We start from the raw sequence: 27,701 nt of genomic DNA on the forward strand, positions 1-27,701 counted from the left end.
ACTAAACTTAAGGATGATGAATTATTAAGTATATACATTTCATTTTATTTTCATGTTTTACCACCACTTTATTCTAGTCAGGGTTGTAGTGTGTCTGGCTTTCCCAAAATCATCCCTATACAGGATGCCAATCCATCGTGGAGCCTCTGCCATCAAACGGTGGATCTCAGCAATAATTACTTAGTGTACTTCACTGCTGCACCATAAGAGTCAGCGTATAAATCAAATTTTCTGGGCCAACCAGGAATGTTTCGGTGTTCATTCAGGACTAAAAGACAGGTTGCTTAACACAAACAGTGCTACATTTTTTCACAATACATTCTATTAGCACAACTATTTTATGACTGTAAAGCTCTAAATAAACACATTGTTGTTCACAATAAAAAAATGTAGTTCCTTAATATTAGGATTAACCTTATTAATTTAGTGTTATGTAAAGATAAAAAGAAAAAAATATGCAGTGCTAGGACTATGCTTACTATTATTAGGACTACTGGTTGCCGAATAGAATGAGATTAGAGTCATCTGGGTCTCATTAATAGTTGTTTGGATACTATACTTTTTCAATTAAATAACGGCTAATTTTAGTGATGAACAGAGAATGCTACATTTGCTAATGTGAGACAGTGAGTTAGAAGAGTTAAGAAAAGTTACAAACCTACACAACCTGAACAATCTAGGACAGATTTTTTTTTTTTTAATCTACCTTCCAAAATAAGCAGAAGGCTTGGAGACTTTTCCTACATTTACAAGCACATTGTTACTGAAATAGCTGGCTTTATGGCATTTTGAGCATTAACATCTGCGGGAAGGGCTAAGGGAATTTCCTGCTTATTTTCTTATGGAGTTTTAATGTCTTTAATGACTATTTAGAAAAGTATTCACTATTTAAATTTGCCTTTTTGAGATTATAAGTTCTACCTTTCATAAAAAAATGGTGATTTTGCTTGAGAAAGGTTGAATAATTATTGGTTAAAAATGATATAGGAGATGAGAATGTAAAAAGTAAATATTTTAAAGAATAAGATAGTGGTCTCTTATGAAGGCGCATCATCTCTGGTCTGAAAGGCATTTGGGAGAGGGATCTGTGACAGAAGGTTAGGGAAGAGACTTGGTATTTTACTTGGCACGTCTTTAAGTATACACATGCATAACTTTAAGTTGATCGGTATTATCTAATAAACACCTGTCAGATTACATATCATTTATCCAGATAGTTTCTATTTTTCAATATACAGTATAATAAAATAAATTTTTTCTGTCTGGTAATTAAAAAAATTGGTATATAAAATAAATATTTAAATAATGTCACAAATTATACTGTCCTAATAACCAACTACAGAAGTGAATTTATTCACAACTTTGTTGCTCTATAAAGCAAACTAATATATTTGTACTAGTAATATTTACTTTTGAATGACCTGCATCTCGATTGTATCAGTTTAAACAATTAATCTGATTGCCCAAGTTACCCATAAGTAAGTTTAAAAAGTAAATTAAATACTTCCACAGATTTGTTAAAAGCTAATAAAGTTATATGTTTATTAGAATATACTTTGCTGGCCATGGCCTGATATTACTTTATTGCCTTTAAAACATTTTTGACTTAAAGTAAATAGGTTTTTCATTCTTTTCTTACCTTGTGGAAATTTTATGGTAATCAATTATTTGGTACAGATAAAGAGAGAATATTCCATAGTTCATGTATAATCAATTATGTTGAAATGTTATATCAAGGACAGAAATTGTCCCTTTACTAAGTGAAACTACAGTATGTTTATAGAAAGAAAGAAAAAAACAATAGCAGTTCATGTCTTTGTGTATGTGTGTGTGTGTGTCTGAGTCCCCTAAGTGCGATAGTGAGACACTAAACCTTTCAATCAAAAGTCTTTTCATTTGTTCATTTGGGCAGTACGATACGTTAAGCGCAGACTGGGATTCGGCAGCAGGAGCTCCTCTTTGCCTTGTTTATTATCTTTGTTTCCTCCCTCTCCTTCTCCACACTTCCTTCAGACCTCAACACTGCCTCAGGAGCACCATCACAACTCCATCCAGCATTAACTCAAGAGTCCCAGTCCAAGCAGACAGCCTCCACGTCAGACATGGGATCTCTGAGGACTCCTTATTCTTTTCTGGACAGCCACAGTTTGGAAGATTCTGCTTTTCCCCCTTACACTTAGTCTGAGCAAGTCCTTATTTAACCACTATCTATGTCCATTACATTTTACATTCGTGATTCTGTTCTTCATTTATAACAGGTTTGAAGTCGTAGGATATATTATTTTTACATCCATTGACTGTTTTAATCCTTTTTAAGCATTCTCTCCCCTTTTCTCCTGATATTCTTCCCATTTTTATTCAATTGCATAATGCTTCCTCTCTACAGGTGCTAAACCCTGCCCAAATGAGTAGAGAGAACTGACACGCCCCCTCCTACACGTGTGCAGTAGCCGACTGCATCTTTTCACCTGCACGAGGCGAGTTCATATGCGGATCAGCTTTGTGTATGGAGAGGCACTCCCTGATCAATGCATTATCCCTCAACTCTGTGCAGACACCATCAATCAGCCAGCAGAGGTCGTAATTGCCTCATTTATGAGGAGTCCCTTTCTGGTTTTTCCCTCGCTGTATGAACAACAAGCCAATCATTGTTCATATAGCCCCCCAGCTGATGGCAGAGCTGAGTTTCAAACCGATGAGTTCGAAATATCAGCTCTGGTGTGCTAGCGTGCGAGCTGTTGCCTTCTTATTCTAATAAAACACTTACCTCATTCTCTTCTGTTGAAGTGAGCAAACAAGTGATTGTTTTCCTCTGATGCTAACAAACAGATAAACAGGTTAATTATGTTTTTCAGTGGAAAATACTATACAATAAATTATGTTGCAACACTAAACAGTCTAAAGCATCTGTGGGGTTAAAGTATATGTATCATATCTCACTACTTACTTTGCTTGTGGTTTAAAAAAGAGGCAGTGGCTGTCCTCACTGTATCTCAGAGAGTAATTTGGTGAAAACGGAAAACGGCTCAGAATAAATAAAACAAGGACAGAGTTTCACAGATGTAAAACACCACTTTGACTTTGCAGTTTGATGTGCAGTGTCAATATTATAGTGCCTTCCCCTCTTGTGGGGAAACATATGTCTGCTATACGTAAATGAATAGTGAAAAGCCAGGTCCTTGAAAGGCTTCAACTTAATGTTAAACTTGATCTATTATTAATGCAGTGTGTTGGGTGACTGCAGTTGTGCAGGTGAGTGAGTGAGTGAGTGAATTAAAAGCTAGGTCGTTAAGGTCATAAATAGATTGCTATAAAGCTTCACTATGCATTATAATTTGAAAATTACTTTTGGTTTTCTTAGTTAAAAAATAAAGTGGCTTAATAAGGTAATAAAGGTAAGAAAATAAATAATGTATGCTGTATGTTTAAAGTATGTGAACACCTGACCATGAGCTTGTTAGACACCCTACCTAAAAATCATCAAAAATTCACTCTACTGAGAGGGTTTTCCACAATAATTTGGAGTGTGTCCATAAGCTTGAGGCCAGGGCTTTTTGCAGGTCACCGGAGTTCCTCCACATGTCTGTGTAAACCTCATTTTGCATGCAGGTGCACATTCATGCTGTAACAGAAAAACTGTTGCCACAATGTTGTGAATGAATGACTTCCAGAAGTGTCTGGAAGTGCCTGGAAGTCAGTACTGGCAGACCTTCAGTAAGTAGCAAGGTTAACTTAAAACTAAGGAGACATCAGACAATTTGCATAACTTCTACCACTTAATAAAATAAAAGACATTTACAACTGTTACCAGACTGCATTCTGTTTGCTCCATTACCTCATGGTAAAATCTTCTCCTAATATGCAGCTAAGTTGGCTAGTTAGCTAACTATGTATTTAACTATGTATTTAACTGGCTGCCAGTTAAATTTCACATTGATTACAAAATACTTTTACTAACTTATAAAGCGCTACATGGTCTGGCTCCACAGTATCTGAGTGAACTTATTAATCACTACAGCCCAGCGCGTCCACTTCGTTCACAAGATGCAGGGTTACTTATAGTTCCTAAAATTAAAAAGATCACGGCTGGTGGAAGAGCGTTTTCTTACAAAGCTCCACAACTCTGGAATAATCTTCCTGCCTCTATTCGGGATTCGGACACAGTCTCAATGTTTAAGTCTAGACTGAAAACATATTTATTTTCTCAGGCTTTTGATTAGTATAGACAAAGGCGCAGAGCTTGGGGGTTCTTGGTCATAGAAACTTGTGGTGATCAGGGATGTTGGGTTGCTGTCGTTCTGCCTCTCTTGTCCGATCACTCAGGTTTGATGACGGTGGGGAGATGGGCGCTGATGTCCTGTGAAAGCCTTCATGACCTTGTTACCTGCTCGCTCTCCCTTTTAGTTATGCTGTAATAATTAGGGCTGCCGGAGTCTAAAACTCTCTGTAAAACTGTTTGTCAACTAGCATTGTACATTATTAACTACATTCTCTGTTGTTTTACCCCGAGGGCATTCTGATGGAAACCTGTTTACCCGCCGAGGTTAAGGATTGAAGTCGAGACTGCCGGGACAACGATGCTGCTCCTGTCAGATGTGACGGGTCTGGAGTAATTGCAACGACAAGAAATCACTACAGACTTTATTGAAGACTAGAGCGGATAACAACTCTATTATTATTTAATTGTTTATTTATCTATTTATTACCAGTTATGACTTTTAGATCATTTAATTCTGTGTTTGTATGATTTGTGTAAATCGTGTATTTATTTAAAGTATCCTCCAGGCCACCCAAGAAGGATGGGCCCTGCTGAGTCTGGTTCCTCTCAAGGTTTCTTCCTGTAATTTTCAGGGAGTTTTTCCTTGCCACAGTCACCCTCGGCTTGCTCAACAGGGGTTTTTGTATCTGTTGGTCCTGGATTTTGTAAAGTTGCTTTGAGACAATGTCTATTGTAAAAAGCGCTATATAAATAAAGTTGACTTGACTTGACTGGTATTAGGGCGGCAAGAGATCTACTAAATTGCCCCTGTCTCAACTTTTGAAATGTGTTGCAGGCCTGAAATGCAGGAATAGATGAATATTAACAAATGAAATTAAGTTAACATTTTACATTTACATTTTCAGCATTTAGCAGACGCTTTTATCCAAAGCGACTTACACAATGAGCGGAACATGATGAGCAATTGAGGGTTAAGGGCCTTGCTCAGGGACCCAACAGTGGCAACTTGGTGGTGGCGGGGCTTGAACCGGCAACCTTCTATTTACTAGTCCAGTACCTTAACCACTGAGCTATCACTGGTTACTATCTTTTTTCACACTGTCCAAACTTTTCCTTATTTGGGGTTGTAGGATTTGCAGGTGTGGGCAAAACCCTTGAACATAATAATTAAGAGGTATATTTATTCATATATATGTACACATACATATATATGTTTATATACACATATATAATATGTGTGTGGCTGTAGTGTGAATAAAAGCAAACTCTTAAAGTCACCGCTGTGGGTAACAGTAGACTAAGCAGACTAGATTCCATTTGGAAGACCCATTAATCAGCAGTGTGTCAGGCTTTTAACCTGCATGTGTCAAACACTCAGAGGAAGTGAAGTTATGTTTAGCTCCCACACAGTGCTGCTGACTCGAGTGTTCACATGTAGCACTTTTTACGAGTTCAGGCCTGGATGCCTAGTGCTGCTTCAGCTGGAAAAACACAGACTCACACGGACACACTCTTCATTTAGTTTTTCTCTTTCCTGGAAATAATTTTTTGTTAAAAACTAGCTTGAAAAGTGAAAAACAACATGTCTTATGATTTACCAGCAAAAAACTTTCAAACATCTACAGTTCAACTAGTTATTATCTTTTAAATCAAGAGAATTGTTTGCAAACCTTAAACTTTTAACCAACCTTTTAAGAAATTCCATTAAAAAAAATCTGATTCCATTAAAAAAGTGTCTGACCAAGGGTGTATTGTTTTACCACTCTTATCCTGTTTAGGGTGGCAATGGGTATGGTTTTCCTGGAATCACTGGGTGCAATGCAGTAACACACCATGGACAGGACACCAACCCATTAAGGGCCGTTGGCTAGCACCCAACATTCCATTTTATCCTAAAGGTGTTCAATGGGGCAGAGGTCAGTTCTTTGTGCATTTATAAAAAAAAACACACACAATGTAGTTATGAAAGTTAGAAATGTGACAAAAACATGTCAATTCAATCAGAAAACGTCTCGATAATAAAATATCAGTGAAGACATTTGTTTGGCAGCTAAACAGATACAGGAATCAAGTCCATTAGCAGTTCCATGGCAGATGTAATCTCCTATTATCAGCAATGGATATCTTACTCCATGTCCTACTCCACAACCTCTGGAGGTTGGTGGCAAAGCTGGCTCTGTAGCTGCTGTACAGCAACATGTGTCCTGAGAACCTGAGTTTAACCTTTGACTTTTGTCACTGTCTCTGAGAAGTATTAAGTTTTCATTGTTGTGTCTTTCAGGTACATTGGTGTTCTTCCATCAGAAGGTTTAGATATTCTAAAATGATGCCAAAATAGGTGTGTGTGTGTGTGTTTTGCAGTGGAACGTTACCCTGTCAAGGCTGTTTTCTGCCTTATGTCTAGAGTAGAACCCACTGAGACTCTTACCAGAATGAAGCTGTTAGTAAAAATAAATGATCAAACTAACAGTCATTATTAACTTTTAAAACCATGATCATTGTTTACAAATAGGAAAGAAGTCCTAGATAGGTGGCAAAAATCACTTTGCATGGTAAAGCCTGCCATCTAGTGAGCATACTTGGAACAACTAAAATTATTCCACCAATATAGGAATCCACCATAGTTTCAAAATGTACATGTGGTTTTGCACCCTTACACTGAGCAATGGTGGTCCACAGGGCTTTGTCCTCTTTTCCATGCACTCTCTACTACGCTCTACCATGACTGTGCCCACACCCATCCCACCATCGTCATCATCAAGTTCACAGATGACACGACTGTGGTTGGACTTACCTTAGAAGGAGATGAGGCAGCCTATAGGAATGAAGTCCAAAGACTGGCAGTGTGGTGTGCAGAAATCAATCTTGGACATACAGCAATATCACTAAATTTCAGTGAATTTCCAAATTCTAACTGATGATGATGGCTGGTTCCTCGCGTGCAAGGATCATGGGAAGAAAGAAGATGATTTCAGCCCTCTGGTGACTGAAGAGGCCGATGCGTGAGGCGCACATTCTGTCGCATCTTGGGCAGATGAAGGAAGGAACTGGAGCTGTTATTGGTTGATTCTTTGATCCCTCTCTCCGCCTCCTGCACTTCTTTTGCTGCATCGCTCCTCTCATGTTCAAACTTTCTGGTGGCTCTTCTGATGGAATAGCGCCACTTGTCCCGATCAAGTGCTTCCTGTTGCCATGTCTGGTGCTGGATCCCAGCCAATGACAGCTGCTTCTTTAGTTGGTCTTTGAAGCATTTTCTGGGAGCGCCACAGTCATGTTTGCCGTTTCAGCTCGCCAAGGAAGACGGCTTTAGGCATTCATGTGTCCTCCAGCGTGTCCAGCCCAACGGAGTTGCTGCTGCAGCAGTATGGACTCCAGACTGGGCAGGTTGGCTCGCTGGAGAACCTCTTCGTTGGTGACGTAGTCTTGCCACTTGATACCAAGGATGGAACGGAGGCAGCGTTGATGGAAGCGCTCCAACAGCCTGATCTGCTTGCAAAATTCTAATTAATCACTAAATTAACCTTTAGTTTACTGTTCAATTTTGTAGACACCACTGGATTCAATAAGTCTTCAATTTAATAAGACTTAAATTTGAGGTCTGCTTCTTTAGGTTTGGACAAGAGCCATGAGGCTAATATGGCTTACAAGTATATATAGAAATATTTAAGCATTATGCATCATTATTCATCATCACCTCAAGCGATGTTGTGCTGTTCAGCAATTTGAGCTATACTGTGTGACACTTACCTACAGAATAGACAAAAGCATATTAAGCTTGAAAAGGGTAGCAGATATCTTTAAGCCAGAATCACTTTTTTTAGCTTACAGTCCATCACTCCACACAGTACCAAATCTCAAACGCATGGAATACAATTAAAAAAGCTGTAATCATTACAAATTCCATTCCCTGAAAAATGGATATTTTCTAAAATGCGAGGGGAAAAAACACCACTAATCTGTGCTTTGTTATTTTGAATCTTTATTTAACTGACAAAAGTACAAAGATTTACCATTCTATTTTGTACATACTAACAAATGAAAATGTGATGCTTTTTTTAATGTTTTTGTAATAAATTATATGTAATTTATTACAGGTTATGAACAAAATCTCAAATAGCAAAAATGTACATCATGGATATGTTATATGTTCATAAAAAATTTTTTAAAAGCCATCTATATTTGGTTCATAGCTAAACGCGGTGGCTTCATGAAACAAACCTCAAACAAACAAATGTACAAAACAAATTAAAACAAGGTCAGTTAGTACTTGCCCCTTTGATGAAAGCCTAAAGGCTCTGAAGATACAAAGCCAGATGTTCAGCTATCAAACCAAAAATGCTTTGAGACATATCTGTATTTGTTTGTTTGCTCTGAAGTAAAAAAGCTGGGTGATCATCCTTCACATGTGGTGACTCCACAATTTTTGCTAAGCAACCACATGTCAGCTTTATTAAGGCTGGCTTTCATTCATTATTGTTTACGTCAACAGTTTTGGGTTAAAAAAACATCTCTTTGAACATAGAGCTCTTGAACACTTGAGCTTGTTTATACAACATTCTTCTTTTTAATCACAGCAAACAGTTGGAAGTTGCAAAGTGCATTAGTAACCTACCTTGTTTTTTAACACATTTGTAATTTAGGTTAGTCACCTATGGTTATTCTTTACTTAGCTTAGATGTTTCTCTTTATAATTTTGACTTGGCTTGAAAGAAGCTCATGATGGCCTGCATGCACTCATCAGAGAGCCAGCGCTCCATCAGTCTCTCCACCTCAGCATCGTTCACGGCGTGAAGTTTTTCTTTATCCACCTGCCGCATCAGCTGCTTGGAAAAAGCTAGAGACTGAGGAACAGACAAGAAACAGAGACCACAATCAGGATTATGCTACTTTTAATTTCAATTATATTCACCTACTTTACAGGGTCAAATGTTTTTAGGCTGTAAAGTTCATTCTGAACATAGCCTCAGAAAGGCATATAGGATATGTAACAGGAGGAGCTAACTTATGTTTTCTTTGCATTATGTTTAAAGGGAGGAAATCAGCATAAGGCTTCGCCATCAGGATCTGACAAAAGTAATTACACTTGCAAATTCTGAACAAGGCCCTAAACATAACCAATGTTTACAGCTTTTTGCACATTTAACAACTGTATTTTTTTTATTATTATTTATATTTTTTCCCCGCTTTTTTCCCCCAATTTTTATCCCCCAGTCTAGTCGTGTCTAATTACCCTGAATGCACCCTCTATACTGATTCGACCCTTCACCGCTGACTAAGGACGCCTCTCAACTGACATGCGCCCCCTCCGGTACGTACAGATAGTGAATTTTTTTACCTGCACAAGTCTAGTTCATATACTTGACAGACACTGTGCACGGAGGGCCACACCCCCATCAGCATTATTTCTCAGCCCTGTGCAGGTGCCATCAGTCAGCCAGCAGGGGCCGCAGTCACTCCAGTTATGAGGACCTATGATCCGACTTTCTTACCCCTAACCCTGAACAACAGCCAATCGTTGTTCATACTGCTGCCCAGCCTAGTCGGAAAGGCAGAGCTGAGATTCGATACGATGTATTCGAAACCCCAACTCAGGTGAGCTAGCGTACTTTACCGCTGCGCCACCTGAGCGGCCCACAATTGCATTTTAATATACCGACCACTGGGAAGTAGCATTATTAAATGATTGAAAATATTATTAAATATTTTTTACATCTACAGATGCTTTGTAGGAACCTGAAAATGTTTTACATCCAAGTCACAGGTAATTTCAAACACATTTGTAATCACAGACAAGCAGCAGATTTTGTTTGTATCACAACTAATAAATAAAAGCTAGCAAAAAAAACTTTTCGACTTGAAATCAAGGACAAAAGCACACTTACATTCGGGGGCAGTTTAGCATAGGCCTTTAGCCTGGTCCAGACCTCTGACTGAAAACTGCTATCAGGAAAAACTTCAGTTACCAGTCCCAGTTCACACGCTTGTGCAGCCGTCAGCTTTTTATTAAACAGCAGCATCTCACTGGCCTGCATACCGATAAAACAGGTTTCAGCAGTTTTAAACAAAACAATAAATGAGTAAAAATAATAAAAATTGCTGTTTGATTAAATTATCTCTTTCATAGGAAATTAAAAAAAACACCTCTGTGTATTATAATTACTGTTTATTTTCTGAATTAAACATATTTAGCAATATAGCTAATAAAGGGTTAATTGCTTTATTTTCTTAGGTATTTGTTGTAGTTTTATTATTTTTTACTAGTAAAGTTTTTACCTAATTTTTACTTAATCTAAAAGGCATTTAAAATTTAATAAGTGGTATTCAAATATATAAGACTTGTGTGTAATTGTACCTTAGCACGTCCCATAATCTGAGGGAAGGTATATGAGGAGCAGCCTTCGGGACTCTGTCCCAGATTGCTAAAGGGCGTGTAAAATGTTGCCTATGGGACAGTAAGAGAAGAAATGATAAAACCATACATAAGGTTAATTATTAAGGATCTGTTAGCGACACAATGTTAAAATTTCATGATCTTAAAATAATTTATTAAAAATAATTTATTGACAATAATTTGGGTACATGAATACAAATGAAATACAATTTTACAACCCTAATCAAAGTAAATAAAACATTTAAGTAAAATGCAATGATATTTAATTAGATTTTAAGTTTAAACTGGCAGCTTACGTTCTGTGTAGCATAGATGACATCAAAAAGTCCGAGTACAGTGACAGAAACTCCCACAGCTGGTCCATTTACGACAGCAATCAGAGGCTTTGGGAAGTCAATGTAGGCTTTTACATACTTCCTGTAAATATAAAGTACAACATAGATGCTTTCTGCACTCTCAACTGTAGATTTAAACATCTTGGAACTAACATGATAGAGCTAAATACCTTAGTAATTCTCCAGCATCCTTAGCCATCTTCTCAATACCACCCTCTGGAATTTTGGTAAAGTTGTTCAGGTCATTGCCACTGCAGTAGAAGTCTCCACTTCCTAATATAAAGATATAATAAACAGTATATGGTGACTGATACACTCTGTAAGAACTATTTAAGTCAGTCCTAGGGAATTGTTTGTTAAAAATCACATTGACACAAATTTTACACCATTAATGAGAATGTGGATGATTAGCTAATGCGTGTTTAACATTACATGACATTTGGTAGTTTTAGTTTAGTGAAACCAGATATTGGCTAAAAACACACAGAACTACCCAACTACAAACCCCAACACTTACTCAGACCAAATCCAGTTTTAGGTACCATCATCAAGCTTTGAAAATGGTGTTTAGCATTTCACAATGAAACAGCTATGCTTTTATTAATCTATAGTTGCCACTTTGTTTATCGGGATTTTACTATCAGGTTTTACATTTTGGTTACATTCATGACAGGACAGATAGTTACATGTTACACATGATTCATGAGTTCAGTTCAATGTCAAACACCATCACAGGCTATTTTGTATCTCCAGTTCACCTCACTTGCATGTCTTTGTACTGTGGGAGTAAAAAAACCCACACAGACACTGGGACTCCACACAGAAAGGACCAGGACTGCTCCACCTGGGAATTAAACCCAAGACCTGTACGGTGACAGTTAGTAGCCACTTTAATTAAGTAAGGGTGATTTGCACATTCACCTTATAACTACAAGTGGCTAATCCAATGAAGTACATAAAAACATGTATAATCACAGAAAACCTGTATGAATTAAAGACAAGCTTCACAAACCTATGCCAAACAGTGAATGGAGGTAACAACCTTCCCCCAAAACTGTAAAGCAGCACAACAACCTGCTGCACCAAGGTACTACAGCTTTTTTGTTAGCAAAACTCACACAGGCAAAGAAAAGGCAATTTTTAACCAAATGACTGGCAGCAATGTATTTTTTGGGCTGCTTCTGTATTTAGGAGTGGAACTTTCTGGCCGCATACGGCATCACTCTTCTGGGTGATACAGATTTACAGTCCAGTACAGTAAAATGCTTGTAGCTTCAATTTACAAAGAAATAGGTAAATGTTAAACACCAAACATGTATCAGCTAATTACCTGCATGTGTGTGTGTGTGTGTGTGTGTATTCAATACCAGACTGTAGTACCTGTGAGAACTGTGATGACAGAGTTATCTTTTCCAGCAAGAGCCAGTGCTTCCATCAGCTCATTATACATCTAAAAGAGGCCCAGAAAATAAGATGTTGTAATATGGTATATTTTCTAAAAGAATTAAGAATGCACAATAAAATAAAATAAATGATTCAGCACATTTAATGCACATTAAGCACATCTGAAAGTAAACTACAGAAATACAGTAATTCTGTAGTTGGTTTCTTCTGTTCCTTTTAACTGTACTTTGCAAATAAAACCTATAAGAATAAATTAATAATATAAGGAATGTACTAGAAGATATAGGCTATAGTGGATTATTCTGGTCTGCATAACTGATTTGGCACAGTTTTACTTTTGATGCCATTCCTGATAAAAACCCATATTTTATCTGGGCTTGGGACCGGCACTAACAGTGAGGTGACCCCTCCCCCCAGACATAACAAATTATGTCTAGCATATTTAACTGCTGAACCACCAAGAGCCTAATGAAAATTTTACAAAAAGAGAAAACAAGACAAAACAAAAATTGGCAAATTATTGCTTGTTAAAGGAAGCATGACTAAGATAAGCTAATTTATTTGGAATACGTTTCTCCAAAGTGTACCTCAACAGTTATGGCATTCTTTTTCTCTGGTCTGTTAAGTCGAATGGTGGTGATGTTATCCTCTGTAGTGACCAGCAGTGTCTGGAATGCCTTTGCACCTCCTGTAGGTGAAGGTGCTACTGCAGGAACCTCTGCAGCCACCAAAGACGAGATCAGGTCCACATACTGCTGCCTGGCATCCTCCTGATTACACAGAGAATATAGAAAAGTAATCAGCACAGTTGTGTTTCTAATCTCAATCATCTACTCTTATTATAGACCATCATTTATTTTACCCTCCCCCCTTCCCCTGAGGTCAGCATTATAATTCCCTTCAACAACGGTCAGCCACTTTAGCTTGAAGTGCACTGCTTATGCACATCCTCAGAAATAAAATGGCACAGATAAAACAGAAATAAAGGACACTCGGGTTTTGCAGCGCTAAGATTTGGTTTCTAACCAGATGATTGGCTATGTTGGCAGGAAAGGGAGGGTGGTTGACGCTTTGTCCAAGGTGTATTCCTGCCTTGTGCCTAGTGTTTTCAGGGACTGTGACCCTGACCAGGATATAGACACATAGTTACAAATCAAGTATAATCTCAGCCCAATTGTAAATAACAACCCAGGTCCACGAAATGCTTCACAGGTAAGTTTTAGAACTAGACTTATGTTTAGATAGATAGACAGACAGACAGAAAGACTTCATTAATCCCAAATAAAACAAAGGATTATCTTACCTGTGTTAACACACCCAGAGATTTCCATGCATCCCACTTTGCTTTATTTACAAAATCCAGCATTCCTGGTTTTGGGGTACTGCAGGGTCCTTGTGTGGCCTAATTACAGACAGAATAAAACAGACAAGTTAGAATGGGCATGTCAGAATGAGAACCTGACTATTGTTTTTTTTAGGTTGACAGATTATTTTTTTTAGTAGTGGTGTTTTATCACTGTTAGTAATTCTAGTTTAATTTTATATGTGTGTACTCTGCAAGGTCTGGAAGTATGTCTGTTTATTGCATTTTAAAATGCCATTTTTTTAAAGCTTACATCAAAGCAGAAACAAAAGTGGTCTCTTGAACAAAAGAATCTGTAATTGATAACTTTGCAATTAACAGATAAAGTGAAAGTGTTTCAGCTAAGTCATAGGAACTAATTCACCCCATACCATGAGATAACTTTTTAAGGCTTTTAAACTTATTTTACTTTTTTGGCTTAGAACAATCTAAAAGACAGACTTTTCAAACCACAGTGCACATTTCACTCTGCATTGGTCTATAGTTAGTCTAAAGGAAACCTAAATACCCAGAAAAATTGTTTAACATATTTTTTTTAATAAAACATTTTAGCTGAGTGTTTATATCTTGGTTAACAGGTGACTTTGGGTGAACAATCTCACCTGTTTAAAAAGGGCATAGATCTTAAGTTTGACCTCATTACCAGGGTCCTTTTTTAGTGTGCCAAGTTGATTTTTAGCATGACTGAAGTCCTCCACTGATGCTCCCATTAATGCACCAGTTGTGTGCATCTGAACATAAGGAAACCTTAAAATACATGTAGACAAAGATAATACACAATTAAGCTCTGATCAGAATTTCCTTTTTGCAAATAATGTGTTGATAGTGCTGGAGAAATATATCTTTGTAAGTTTTGATTTCAATAAATGACTTTTCAATGGAAATGAAGATTGAACTCTGAAGCTAACTGAATGTGGGGTGTAATGTACGAAGTAGTCATGGAGTCAAGTGGGTAGCACTGTCACCTCACAGCAAGAAGGTCCTGGGTTTGATCCCCAGGTGGAGCAGTCTCGCCCTTTGCAGTAAGAGAATGAGTCTACGATCATGTTTCTCGATTGTTTCACCCCAGACTAGGATATCGTCCATGACATTAATCATACCTTCCAGGCCTTCAATGATCTGTGCAATTGTCCTTTAAAAAACTTCAGAAGCTGATGACACCCCGTAAGGAAGACAAAGGAATCCCAATCAGTGGGATCTGACTGTCTGGCAATTACACCCATTTGTTCCATTTAATGCAGTTTTTCAAGTATCTTTTCTCTCAGTGCAAGTGGAACTGGTGTGGCTTTGGGATCAATCTGAATGTGGTGATACCCTGGTAAACATCCAAGACCAGTAAACAAATCATCAAAATCTTTTAATAGATCATCTTCAGCTTTGATTACGTGCAATCATTTGATCATGCCTAATTTTTCACATCTTTCATGCCCTAGTATTGCTGGTATGTCACTATCTGGAATTCAATGTTGAATTTTTGTGTTCACAGGTGAGTGTTAGCTTTTCCAATGGTGACATCTGGTGGCCAGAATAGGTGAGCAATTTGCAATCTGAATTTTTGAGCTTTGTTTTAATTCCAAGTGAACTGTAGGTTTTTGCAAACATGACATTGCATTCAGCACCAGTGTCCAGTTTGTAAACAATGTTCTTGTTGTTTATTTTGAGGTCTTGATTCCATTTATTCTTTTCACTTTGCGTTTCTGTTGTGACACTTTCAATGCTTTTAAAAGTTTCTTTTCTTTGAACTTGAACAGTTCCTATGAAGAAATCTTCTTGCCCTGCTTTACAAGTTTGACCATAAACTGGACATTGTGTTTGTGCTCGTAGCCACATCTGAAGCAAAGTGTGTCTGTTTTCTGGCTGTTTATAACTGTTTTTGATTAGCTCCTACGTTCGTATTGGACTGTCTTAGTTTTGTTTCTGCCATTCAGTTTTGTGCTTTTGACACATTTAACTTTGTTGACTTCAACTTCTTCGTTGAGCACTTGTACCTGACTGGATGTCACTTTATTTGCACGACAGATACACCATATTGCCAAAAGTATTTGCTTGTCTGCCTTAACACACATATGAATTTGAGTGACGTCCCATTCTTAATCTATATGGTTTAATATGATGTCGGCCCACCCTTTGCAGCTATAACAGCTTCAACTCTTCTGGGCAGGCTTTCCACAAGGTTTAGGAGTGATTTTATGGGAATTTTTGACCATTTTTTCAGAAGCGCATTTGTGAGGTCAGACACTGATGTTGGATGAGAAGGCCTGGCTCACAGTCTTCTCTCACAGTCTCATCCCAAAGGTGTTCTATCGGGTTGAGGTCAGGACTCTGTGCAGGCCAGTCAAGTTCTTCCACACCAAATTTGCTCATTCATGTCTTTATGGACCTTGCTTTGTGCACTGATGTGCAGTCTTGTTGGAACAGGAAGGGGCCATCCCCAAACTGTTCCCACAAAGTTGGGAGCATGAAATTGACCAAAATGTCTTGGTATGCTGAAGCATCAAGAGTTCCTTTCACTGGAACTAAGGGGCCGAGCCCAACTCCTGTAAAAATCCACACCATAATCCCTCTCCACCAAACTTTACACTTGGCACAATGCAGTCAGACAAGTACCGTTCTCCTGGCAACCACCAAACCCAGACTCATCTATCAGATTGCCAGACGGAGAAGCGTGATTCGTCATTCCAGAGAACACTTCTCCACTGCTCTAGAGTCCAGTGGCGGCATGCACTGCATCCGACGCTTTGCATTGCGCTTGGTGATGTAAGGCTTGGATGCCGCTGCTCGGCCATGGAAACCCATTCCATGAAGCTCTCTACACACTGTTCTTCAGCTAATCTGAAGGCCACATGAAGTTTGTAGGTCTGTAATGATTGACTCTGCAGAAAGTTGGCGGCCTCTGCACACTATGCGCCTCAGCATCCGCTGACCCCACTCTGTCATTTTACATGGCCTAACACTTCATGGATGAGTCGCTGTCGTTCCCAATCGCTTCCACTTTGTTATAATACCACTGACAGTTGACTGTGGAATATTTAGTAGTGAGGAAATTTCACGACTGGACTTGTTGCATTTACATTTTCATTTTCAGCATTTAGCAGACGCTTTTATCCAAAGCGACTTACAGTACTGTGACAGTAAGCAATTGAGGGTTAAGGGCCTTGCTCAAGGGCCCAACAGTGGCAACCTGGCAGTGGTGGGGCTTGAACCAGCGACCTTTGGATTACTAGTCCAGTACCTTAACCACTAGCTACAACTGCCCTTACAACTGTTGCACAGCTTACAACTGCCCTTACAACTGTTGGACAACTGTTGCGCAGGTGGCATCCTATCACGGTACCACGCTGGAATTCACTGAGCTCCTGAGAGCGACCCATTCTTTCACAAATGTTTGTAGAAGCAGTCTGCATGCCTAGGTGCTTGATTTTATACACCTGTGGCCATGGAAGTGATTAGAACACTTTGATTTGGATGGGTGAGTAAATATCAATTTTATCAATGTGAGTTCTGTTTCTCTTAACAGCCTTGCACACACTTGATCTTCTCTAATGCCACGAACAATTCTGTCCCTGATTAATGAATCATGTAGGTCACCGAATTCACAATCTTTCGCTCTGTTTTTTGGTTTGTGGCATACGCGTCGATACTTTCACCTGGACCCTGAGCTCTCGTAAAGAACAAACGGCGAATGTCACACGCACATCAACGTCATCACGTACACAAACCTTCAATCATGTGTGTCCATCAAACACATAACATACACGACATGGCGTAAAGGTCATAGCTGCTACGCTACTACACATGCTAACTAGCGAATTCATTCCCACCGTGTAGCTAAGACTGTCTGATATTACTATTGATAAGACTATTGATATCAACAATACGTGAGCTGAATCCTAAATAACGACATAAAACAGAGAAGTCTCCACAATCAGTCCTACAGCGCATACTACCATAATATACAGTATGCAGCAGCAGCATTATTATTAATAATGTGCACTTATGTGCACTTATGTACACTTTCTACTGCGCAGTACTCAACTTTCCATCTGGTAGAATCAGATGCACTATTAACAGAGCAATGAATTTCATCTCTAGCCATTTAAAGCAGTTATAAGAGCTATTTAACATCTGACATCATAATCGCTCCCACTGTGTTTAAATTAATGCTCAGTAACTCACCTAAATCTGAAAGTGCTCCACTGGGAGAGACGCCTGGCGAAAACGGCCGCCATACTAGAGAAACAGAGTTCGATACACTGACTCAGGGTTGCCAGATTTCAACAATAGTTTCCAGCCAAATAACCTTTTCAACATCCGCCCAAAACAACACAGGATAAACAGATGATGTTTAGCATTTCAAAAATAATAAACCAGTTAAACCACAATGACCTACAAATTAATATCTTAAAATGTACAGATCAGTGATTATAAATTATAAAGGACCAATTATTTTTATGTCTTTGAAGTAGCCTACCAAGTTTTTAAAATGCATTATTTATGATAGGACACACAATAAAACAGAATAAACTTAAGAATAAAATAAGTTACCTCTCGTACATAGAAAACTTGCTTACCTTCATATTCAACTCAGCATCACTTGTCATTTTCCCCACCAATTTCCAACAAAGTCCACCTAATTTGGCGGAAAGCCGGCCAATCTGGCAACACACGTCTAACATATGAATCACTGTATTGATGGGCGTGGCAACGGTGTCTTTTGGACTGGAAAAATAACCTGTCAATCAAACTTCTGACAACGGGCTGGATGTGGTGGGAGAAGGTAGGCCTATTTATATATTCCAGCTGCTTTAGAAAGCAATAGTTTTTATATTTATATTTTAATTCGCCAAAATGTTTACAAACAAGCCCAAATTTCCAACTTCCAATTTCCAAAAAAATCCACCCAATTTGGCGGAATCCCGCCCAATCTGGCAGCAGACCGCCAAATCTGGCAGCACTGACTACACCAGTCTTTCCTACTGTCTGTAACGTTCACCCATTAACCACGCTCACTGTCTCTGTCAACCAATCAGAATACATCTAATAATAATAATAATATCAGTAATTAATATTAATAATAGCAATAATTGTTGCTGCTAAAAAACACTTTTCGAATTGTAAAACTATTTGAAAGACTGCTTTTTTTATTTTTAATAACAATAGGTGTTTAATGCACTGATTAATGCAAACCCACTGCTACCATGATCAGAATAAAGTGATTACTAAAGATGCGATTACCGAATAAACAAAAAAGGACTATACATGTGCAATCTATGGCCAAATGTATTCAAACAATCCTTTTGATTATAGTTCAGGCGTTTCAGCCACACCCATTGATAACAGGTGTGGAAAAATTAATTATATAATATCAATATAGGCATATTGTTATGGTAATAGTTAAACACTTTTGCCACATGAATCAGTTGTTGTTAATTGCACTTATACTCACTGGAACTTGGTCTACAATTTATCATTATTTGAGCATGGTAAAATATCATTATGGCCTTTAGTAGATTTTGTTATACTCTGAAGTAGTTTTCTGTGACATTAAACTATAAATTTCCTCGTATAAACTTTCAGAATAAAAAGCCCTAAAACCAGGTATGTACTTCAGGCAGAAAATGCACAGAAATAGGGCTAAAGTGGTTGGTGGCAATAGTTTGTGGCACCAACTGTATCTTCTGCACCACAAGGCCACCCTTAGAACTTAAATATTAAAAAGTGTTAGTCAGGACTTTGCAAAATAGGACAGCTTTATAAGTAATAACAATTACTGTAAAACACTGTCCAGAATGTCATAAATGACATTTTAATGGGTTAATTACTGCACACTTAAAATATTTGTTTTCTTTTTTTTCTATTTTTTATTACATTTATAAATGTAATAATTTTTAATTGTGTCAAATAACACCAAAACGTATACTGATCAGCCATAACATTAAAACCACCTCCTTGTTTCTACACACATTGTTCATTTTTAGCCATATAGAACCATATAGAAGCACTTTGTAGTTCTACAATTACTGACTGTAGTCCATCTGTTTCTCTGCATGCTTTGTTAGCCCCCTTTCATGCTGTTCTTCAGTGGTCAGGACTCTACCAGGACCACTACAGAGCAGGTATTATTTGGGTGGTGGATCATTCAGTGCACTACAGTGACACTGACATGATGGTGGTGTGTTAGTGTGTGTTGATCTGGTATGAGTGGATAAGACACAGCAGCGCTGATGGAGTTTTTAAACACCTCACTGTCCCTGCTGGACTGAGAATAGTCCACCAACCTAAAATATCCAGCCAACAGCGCCCCGTGGGCAGCGTCCTGTGACCACTGATGAAGGTTTAGAAGATGACCAACTCAAACATCAGCAATAGATGAGCGATCGTCTCTGACTTTACATCTACATGGTGGACCAACTAGGTAGGTGTGTCTACATTGAATAGGCATGGTATTTAAAAACTCTGTAGAACTACAAAGTGCTTCTATATGGTAAGTGGAGCTGATAAAATGGACAGTGAGTGTAGAAACAAGGAGGTGGTTTTAATGCTATGGCTGATCAGTGTATAAGTGATAAATAAAATTGCTTATATTCTGTTCCTGTGTGGTTTCCTCCTGTGTTTTAAGATCATGCTTACAGGTGATATGGCTACTAAATGAACTCTAATTGTGACTTAGTAAGACAGTGATAAGTGCGGATAAGTGTGTGCAGTTGTTAGTCGCTTTAAATAAGAGAATGCTAAATGTTGAAATGTAAACGTAAAAATCAGTTATTCTCTAACTTTCAGAGTAAAAGCAATCTGGAGAAGTGCTGCGTTTCTGTCACTAGATGGCAAAATATACTAAAAATATACTCGTTTTAACACTCCCTAAAAATGACCGGACTGTAGTTTCAATGGGAGATCAGTTTAAATGAATGTTTGTTTTTGATTTTATTTAAATTTACCAGGACGTGTTAACTTCATATGTATGGACAAACAGAGCTGAGCAATGTGTTTCTGGAGGCAAAAATATTTCCACCCATTAAATGAGTTTCACCTATCACATGGACACAGGGAGAACATGCAAACTCCACACAAAAAGGACACTAAGCCACAGTGCCCAGATATCTTGCATGCAACTTTACATGTAATCACTTTTACAGGCACTTTTAATGTCAGAGCTGGATGGTTTTAAGAGTTGATAAATGTTAAACTGAGAAATCGGTACTTCTATCTATCGGTACTTAAATCTTACACAGACGCAGTGGAAAATACTGTTATGTACTGTAAAAACTATTTGCAGTATTTTGCTGTGTGGTATGTGGTTAATAACTGTAGAAATTACAGAAATGTCTACCAATGCAACCACTGCCCCATGTTAAACTTAGTCATTTAAATATAACAAAATTACACAGGTGTGTATATAAGCATTCTTCTATAAATATGTATTCATTTATACAATTTCAGTAACATTTAGAACCTGAGATTACCTACAGTGGGTCTGGAGCCACCAAATAAACCATGTTGGGCACCACACTTTCACTGAAACCTGGAGACATTACAATAGTAATGTTTTTTTCTAAGCTATATAGATATACAGAAGATATACAGAAGGTGAATTGGCTGCCAACATCTAAACTTAGGATAATATAGCTTGCCAAACTCATTGCAGACAGTGAAACTTAAATAGATCTAGAGTGTATAGCTACAATAACTGGTAAATTTTTAACAAACATTGATACTTTAATATTAACGACACATGATAACTTTAACTGTAAAAAACAAAATGCTAAATTGATTACTGATATTATTGATTATCTGTTTTTGCAACTGCAAGTCACAAACAATGTTCGGGGGAGGGATTTGAAAGTTGATCAACATTATTATGGTACTATTATGAATATGAATCAGTGTTCTTACCAGGATCAAGCTAAATCTGTAAAAGAACTTCAATACAAATTTCTAAAGAAACTAGTACATAATTACAAATAAAGAACGAAAGAGATTGAAATGAACTACCAGATCTATAGAAGGGTGGTGGGCAGAGTCTGTAACTCGACAGCAGAGAGACTCGATTCCAAACCGCCACAAGCTCCCTGCATAAGTACACTGCGTGCTATACGTTATAATGACTTGTACACACTAGGTAGCGCACTTTGTAAAAGAGTAATGATTTTAGTCTCAGCCATACAGAAGAAAGCGGATCAGTAAGTATAAAACTCAGTATAACTGTAGACAGCAGCAGAAGCGCTTGTGATCAGTTTAGTAATAACTTATATAAATAATACAGCAGAAATGAGAGAAATAGTTCATATACAAGCTGGACAGTGTGGAAATCAGATCGGTACCAAGGTGAGAACTGCACAAACTGTATATACTTATTAACAAACTCAACTTAGTTAAAAAAGTTATTACGTTTGATGTTTCTAATCTAAACTTTAAATTGTAATCAGTGTTATTGACTGGTTATCTCTATGATAGTACATTTGATATAGTAGCTGGATGAAATATTTTAATAAATAAGTTTTGTTTATTCTTATCAGCTGCTGTAAGGGTGTGGCTGGATTCACGATTCCTCCCACACCACATACCCCTTAAAAGTGATTCATACTTTATTATGATTATTAAAATGATCATTTAACTCATTTAACTGTCATAGTCATTTTCACTACAGTGTATTTGGAATGTTAGTTACATATTTAACCATCATACTATTATTAGTAATAGTTATTGGTGTTAGTTGCATTATAAAGAGAATACCAAGTAACTTTATGGCCAACAGCCCTTTTACAAATCTAGGTTTATTGTTTCATGACATATAACCCCTGAAAAAAGTGTATTAAACATGAATAAATCATCCAAACTTTTTTTTTTTTTTTTTTTTTTTTTTTTTTTTTTTTTTTTTGCATTATACATTATTATACATTATTTGGTACATTAAAGATTAACAAAGAAAAGTTAGGTCATTTCAGTTCATTTCCAGCAGCTATCGAAATTAAAAGCACACATCAGTAATATTTTAAAACATTCAAGTCAGCAAAAATGTAATGCCCTCAGCTTACATGCGCCACAGCAGGTGTTAACTGTAACAGCAGTTTTATGCTAAATTCTGCACCCCTGTCTTTAAATACATCCACACTCAGAAAAGCACATTTTAACTACAAGTTGAATCAATAATTTACTAAGCATTAGTATGGAACTGCTGGTAAACAGACTGCATGTGGTATTAGTATTCAACTCTGTATCTGGATATGTGTGTAACTTATAGATTAACAAAATTAATAAGAATATGTAACCTCATGTCCCAGTAACAAGGCAGAACCCACCTTTGGCCACCCCCTCTCAGACATAGCTAATCAAGTCTGTGTGGATGCCTGGCCAGCCAATAGCAATGCTGAAATTAAAACTTGGATCTCGGTGATAGTGGGCTTGAGTAACAGATCGTTGTGTCATCCGAGCGTCCATGCTGACCATTATGTAAAACTTAATGTTGTCGGGAAGAGCTGTCAGATCCATGCTTAAATTGTCTTGGAGTGTTGTCTAATGTCTCCACTTTAAATGCTAAACCAGTTCTGTTCCTGGTATTTATATTCATCTGTTTATTACTGTCATGTTTGCTAGGTCCTGGGTTCGATCCCCAGGTGGGGCGGTCCAGGTCCTTTCTGTGCGGAGTTTGCATGTTCTCCCCGTGTCCGCGTGGGTTTCCTTCGGGTGCTCCGGTTTCCTCCCACAGTCCAAAAACATGCCACCAGGCTAATTGGAAACACTGAATTGTCCTATAGATACCTAGCCGCTAGATGCACAAACCAGTGCATTGTAGTGCCGGTCCTAAGCCCGGATAAAATAGGAAGGGTTGTGTTAAGAAGGGCATCCGGCGTAAACATTGTGCCAAATCAATGAGGATCATGATTTGGCAGAAGGAAGAAGAAGAAGATTACTGTCATGTTTGCTAAATGAAGCAGAGCTTTGATTTTTAATAAAGCTTAAATCCTTAACATGAAACAGTGTTGTATTTGATATTTTAATGGGTCACTGTAAGTTTATGTGATTATTTACCATTAACTAAAAACACTAGGTAAGGTGATAGCAATACGGCACATGTCATAACTAAAGTAACCAGTGGTGTTTGATATATAATGTTACACTGGAATCCAGTATGACATATTCTCAATATCAATCTGTAGCTCAAATGAACAATTTTAATGAATCAAGGTAAGGTGTGTAGAGTTTTTTCAAAATATAAGCTGTGTTTCTTTTCCTTCTGGTGGTGACACACATAGTTCTGGGAAGTCATAAGCGATGAACATGGGATTGATCCACAAGGCAACTATGTGGGAGACTCAAACCTTCAGCTGGATAGAGTTAATGTCTACTACAATGAAGCAAGCTGTGAGTATATGATACTGTGTGTGAGTGAATGGTGAATCAGCGTCCTTGTTGAAGTTCCCCACCCCCACCTCATATTGACTTACACATACCAGATGAGTATCTCTAGCCCTCACAATTTTTGGCCTCTGTATTTTAATCATGTCGTCACTCTGAAAGAATTTATTCAGATTCCTAAACTTTATGTTTCCAGTGTGTGTGAACCAGGTTTCTGTTTAAGCACTGGACCATCATACCCATATAAACAGAATAAATATAGTGTATACATACAAATAATAGTGCATTATGTAGATCTACACCTACATTATAAATATGCACTAGCCATTTTATCAGGTACACCTACCAGGTACACTATCTGGCCAAAAGTATCTGGACACCTGACAGTGTGCTTGTTGGCAACTTATTTCAAGATCATGGACATAAATATGAAGTCCACAAAGGGCATTCATATGACATGTGTACTTGAAAACTGGTCAATGAGTGTAGTTAAAGGATAAGTATACCTGTAAAACAAGCAACTTAGTGTTCAACTGTTGTATTTGTTTATGTCTTTCAGTGAAATCATACATGCTAACTGTGTGTTGTGTTTGTAGCCCATAAGTTTGTACCTCGAGCTGTACTTGTGGATCTGGAACCAGGAACAATGGACAGTGTTCGGTCTGGGACATTTGGACAGCTCTTTAGACCAGATAATTTTATCTTTGGTAAGATTTTTTTTTAAATCTGGTTGGTATTGATTAGGTTTACAGTGAGGGGAAACATGTTTAACCTATTTTAGATTTTATAAAAATATAAAAGTATGTATTTGACCAAAAATGACATATTAGAAAGAAATTTAAAGATCATCAGTGTTTATTCATTCATACAGACACTGCATAGCTTTAAGTCTTTTAGATATTCTTTAAAAACAGTATTAAACAGTAAACACTATTTAAAAAACAAGTGACGTTAAACAAATTATAAATACAATATAAATGCAGTATAAATAATATATAAATATAAATAAAGCATTACTTAAAATACTATATTAATATTACCTCCTTATATAATCGTTAGTTGGCAAGAAATAGCTCCAGTTGGCATTCTTGATTTATGAAAATCTATGACCCACTTTTTAAGATCTGTGCAAAGCTTCCTAGACATTCCTATTGTAATTCTTGTGGCTTAGTCTAATGGGCAAAGTCAAACTGCCCATGTTTAAATGGGCACAAAAAGTCAATCATAATCTCTAACAAGTACTTAGGAGGCCATGCAACAAAGTAATCTAATTTGGCTTAATGCTGTATATATTTTTGACCCAGCTGATTTTGTCATAGTTTCCAAAAACTCAAAACACATCTGATATAAATAAACTAAATACTTGAGTTTTATTAATTAAGTCACTGCTGTATAGTCAAACGAATGTGCACATTCAAAATGGAGCCTGTTATATGTTTCAGTTTAAAACAAAGTGCTTTGATAAGAGCCTCCTCAAGAGCCTTAAAGGAGCGTATTCAAGAACTCCAAGCTAAAATATAGTGAGCATGCCAGCAGATATAAATAACTGATTTTGTCTTCTGGAGTCAGCATAAACATTTCATGCCTGTTCAGTATCAAATTAGATTTCTTCACTGTGGATGAAATCTTTTAACACCCCAGTCTTTTAACATTTGCCATTTATGATTTGTTATTTATACATAATGAAATGAATAAATGAGTCTGTATGAAGCACCTCACGAAAAGCCTGCTGACCATGAACAGACAATAATAGTTCATGAATGTTTCTTATATTTAGACACTCCTCACATGCCATACTCAGCTATAAATTATGAAAAAAGAATTCAACAGTACACAGAGGTCTACAGAATTCTCTAAGACCGCAGTGCATTCCAAACATGAACTTAAACCTCACATACTCCCATACGTTGCAGTCTGAATGATAAATAGACAGCAATTGGCACATGTAACTGTTCACCCGCCTCTGGGGAATGGGGTGTGGAGCTATTGGGTTTCGTTTTTTTAACCCAACTCTTTGTTTTTGTCACTGCAGGACACACAGGTGCAGGAAACAACTGGGCAAAAGGCCACTACACAGAGGGAGCAGAGCTAGTGGACTCTGTGCTGGATATAGTGAGGAAGGAGTGCGAGCACTGTGACTGCCTCCAGGGATTCCAGCTTACCCACTCATTAGGTGGGGGCACTGGTTCTGGCATGGGCACTCTGCTCATCAGCAAAATCCGTGAAGAATACCCAGACAGAATCATGAACACTTTCAGTGTTATGCCGTCACCTAAAGTGTCTGACACAGTGGTGGAGCCATACAATGCTACTCTTTCAGTCCATCAACTTGTTGAAAATACAGATGAGACCTACTGCATTGATAATGAAGCACTTTATGACATCTGCTTCCGCACGCTTAAGCTCACGACACCTACATACGGTGACCTGAACCACCTTGTCTCTGCCACCATGAGTGGAGTCACAACCTCTCTGCGCTTTCCTGGTCAGCTAAACGCAGATCTGCGCAAGCTCGCAGTCAACATGGTACCCTTCCCACGCCTGCACTTCTTCATGCCCGGTTTCGCCCCTCTGACTGCCAGGGGTAGTGAGCAGTACCGTGCTCTTACTGTTCCAGAATTAACCCAGCAGATGTTTGATGCCAAGAACATGATGGCTGCTTGTGACCCCCGCCATGGTCGCTATCTCACAGTGGCCACTGTCTTCCGAGGCCCAATGTCGATGAAAGAAGTGGACGAGCAGATGCTAGCCATTCAGAACAAAAACTCTAGCTACTTTGTTGAATGGATCCCCAACAATGTCAAGGTAGCTGTGTGTGACATCCCACCCAGAGGGCTTAAGATGGCCTCTACCTTTATTGGCAATAGTACAGCCATCCAAGAGCTGTTCAAGCGCATCTCAGAGCAGTTCACTGCTATGTTTAGAAGAAAAGCTTTTCTGCACTGGTTCACTGGAGAGGGCATGGATGAGATGGAGTTCACAGAGGCTGAGAGCAATATGAATGACCTGGTGTCAGAGTACCAGCAGTACCAAGAGGCCACAGCCAATGACGAGGAAGATGGATTTGACGAGGATGAGGAGGAAGTCAATGAGTGAAAACTATGCTTGTTATTATTTGCTTATTGGTTGTGTACACGCATACATTTAATGTAATGTTGAATTTTTTCAGGCTGTGATTTTTTTTTATGTGGTTTTAGGTCAATATCAGGTGTGCTTACAATAAACATTGGGAGATTTGATATATGTGTTTTCTTTTCTTAAAATAATGAGACAAAGCAATACAAAACTCCTTCCTGAGATGCTTCATAAATATAATGTAAATTTTTTTTTTTCTATTATATTTTTATGCATTTTCTCCCAAGTTAGTGTAGTCAATTTGTCTTCCGCTGCTGGGGGATCCCTGATTGCAGCCTCCTCCGACCCGCACGCAGCCCGTAACAGAACCCTTTCTTTACCTATGCACTCTGCACAGACGCCTCTCTATCTACCAATCAGGGTCCTTACACAGCATTTGAAGACCCCACCCACATAGTCCGGTTATCTCACCCTGCAGGCACTGCCAATTATGCCCGCTGCGCCACCTGGGTGCCATTATTATTATTTTTTGTATCCACAACCATTACAATCGCATTT

The 27,701-nt window shown here is 38.0% G+C and overlaps 2 protein-coding genes across 3 annotated transcripts; one reads left to right on the forward strand and one right to left on the reverse strand.

Moving 5' to 3' along the window:
- Positions 1 to 8,184: 8,184 nt before the first annotated feature.
- Positions 8,185 to 17,950, reverse strand: eci2 (enoyl-CoA delta isomerase 2). The gene is made up of 10 exons (XM_062992046.1): positions 17,889 to 17,950; positions 14,315 to 14,459; positions 13,653 to 13,751; positions 12,937 to 13,119; positions 12,326 to 12,395; positions 11,116 to 11,218; positions 10,907 to 11,027; positions 10,572 to 10,661; positions 10,102 to 10,245; positions 8,185 to 9,060 (listed from the first exon to the last, which is right to left on the reverse strand). Exons 1-10 carry the CDS (start codon positions 17,939 to 17,941, stop codon positions 8,905 to 8,907), a joined length of 1,164 nt encoding a protein of 387 aa, XP_062848116.1. The 5' UTR covers positions 17,942 to 17,950; the 3' UTR covers positions 8,185 to 8,904.
- A 525-nt stretch (positions 17,951 to 18,475) lies between these two features.
- On the forward strand, positions 18,476 to 27,307 carry tubb6 (tubulin, beta 6 class V). Of its 2 annotated transcripts, none has more exons than XM_062991154.1 (4): positions 18,476 to 18,489; positions 23,966 to 24,074; positions 24,665 to 24,775; positions 26,101 to 27,307. In XM_062991154.1, exons 3-4 carry the CDS (start codon positions 24,715 to 24,717, stop codon positions 27,162 to 27,164), a joined length of 1,125 nt encoding a protein of 374 aa, XP_062847224.1. In that variant the 5' UTR covers positions 18,476 to 18,489; positions 23,966 to 24,074; positions 24,665 to 24,714; the 3' UTR covers positions 27,165 to 27,307. The 2 variants fall into 2 exon arrangements, with proteins under 2 accessions (XP_062847224.1, XP_062847223.1); XM_062991153.1 differs by lacking the exon at positions 18,476 to 18,489 and adding an exon at positions 21,965 to 22,037.
- The last annotated feature ends 394 nt before the right edge of the window (positions 27,308 to 27,701 follow it).

Source organism: Trichomycterus rosablanca, chromosome 3 (genome assembly GCF_030014385.1).
Source record: "Trichomycterus rosablanca isolate fTriRos1 chromosome 3, fTriRos1.hap1, whole genome shotgun sequence".
NCBI classification, from domain to species: Eukaryota; Metazoa; Chordata; class Actinopteri; order Siluriformes; family Trichomycteridae; genus Trichomycterus; species Trichomycterus rosablanca.

Excerpts from the sequence above, each read along its gene's own strand:
- eci2 (XM_062992046.1), bottom strand. The coding sequence starts at position 17,941 with ATGGCGGCCGTTTTCGCCAGGCGTCTCTCCCAGTGGAGCACTTTCAGA. Across the intron at positions 14,460-17,888 it reads TGGAGCACTTTCAGATTTAG|GTTTCCTTATGTTCAGATGC; the intron begins GTGAGTTACTGA and ends ATGTATTTTAAG. Across the intron at positions 11,028-11,115 it reads GATGCTGGAGAATTACTAAG|GAAGTATGTAAAAGCCTACA; the intron begins GTATTTAGCTCT and ends TTATATTTACAG.
- tubb6 (XM_062991153.1), top strand. The coding sequence starts at position 21,981 with ATGAGAGAAATAGTTCATATACAAGCTGGACAGTGTGGAAATCAGATC. Across the intron at positions 22,038-23,965 it reads GAAATCAGATCGGTACCAAG|TTCTGGGAAGTCATAAGCGA; the intron begins GTGAGAACTGCA and ends TGACACACATAG. Across the intron at positions 24,075-24,664 it reads CTACTACAATGAAGCAAGCT|CCCATAAGTTTGTACCTCGA; the intron begins GTGAGTATATGA and ends TTGTGTTTGTAG.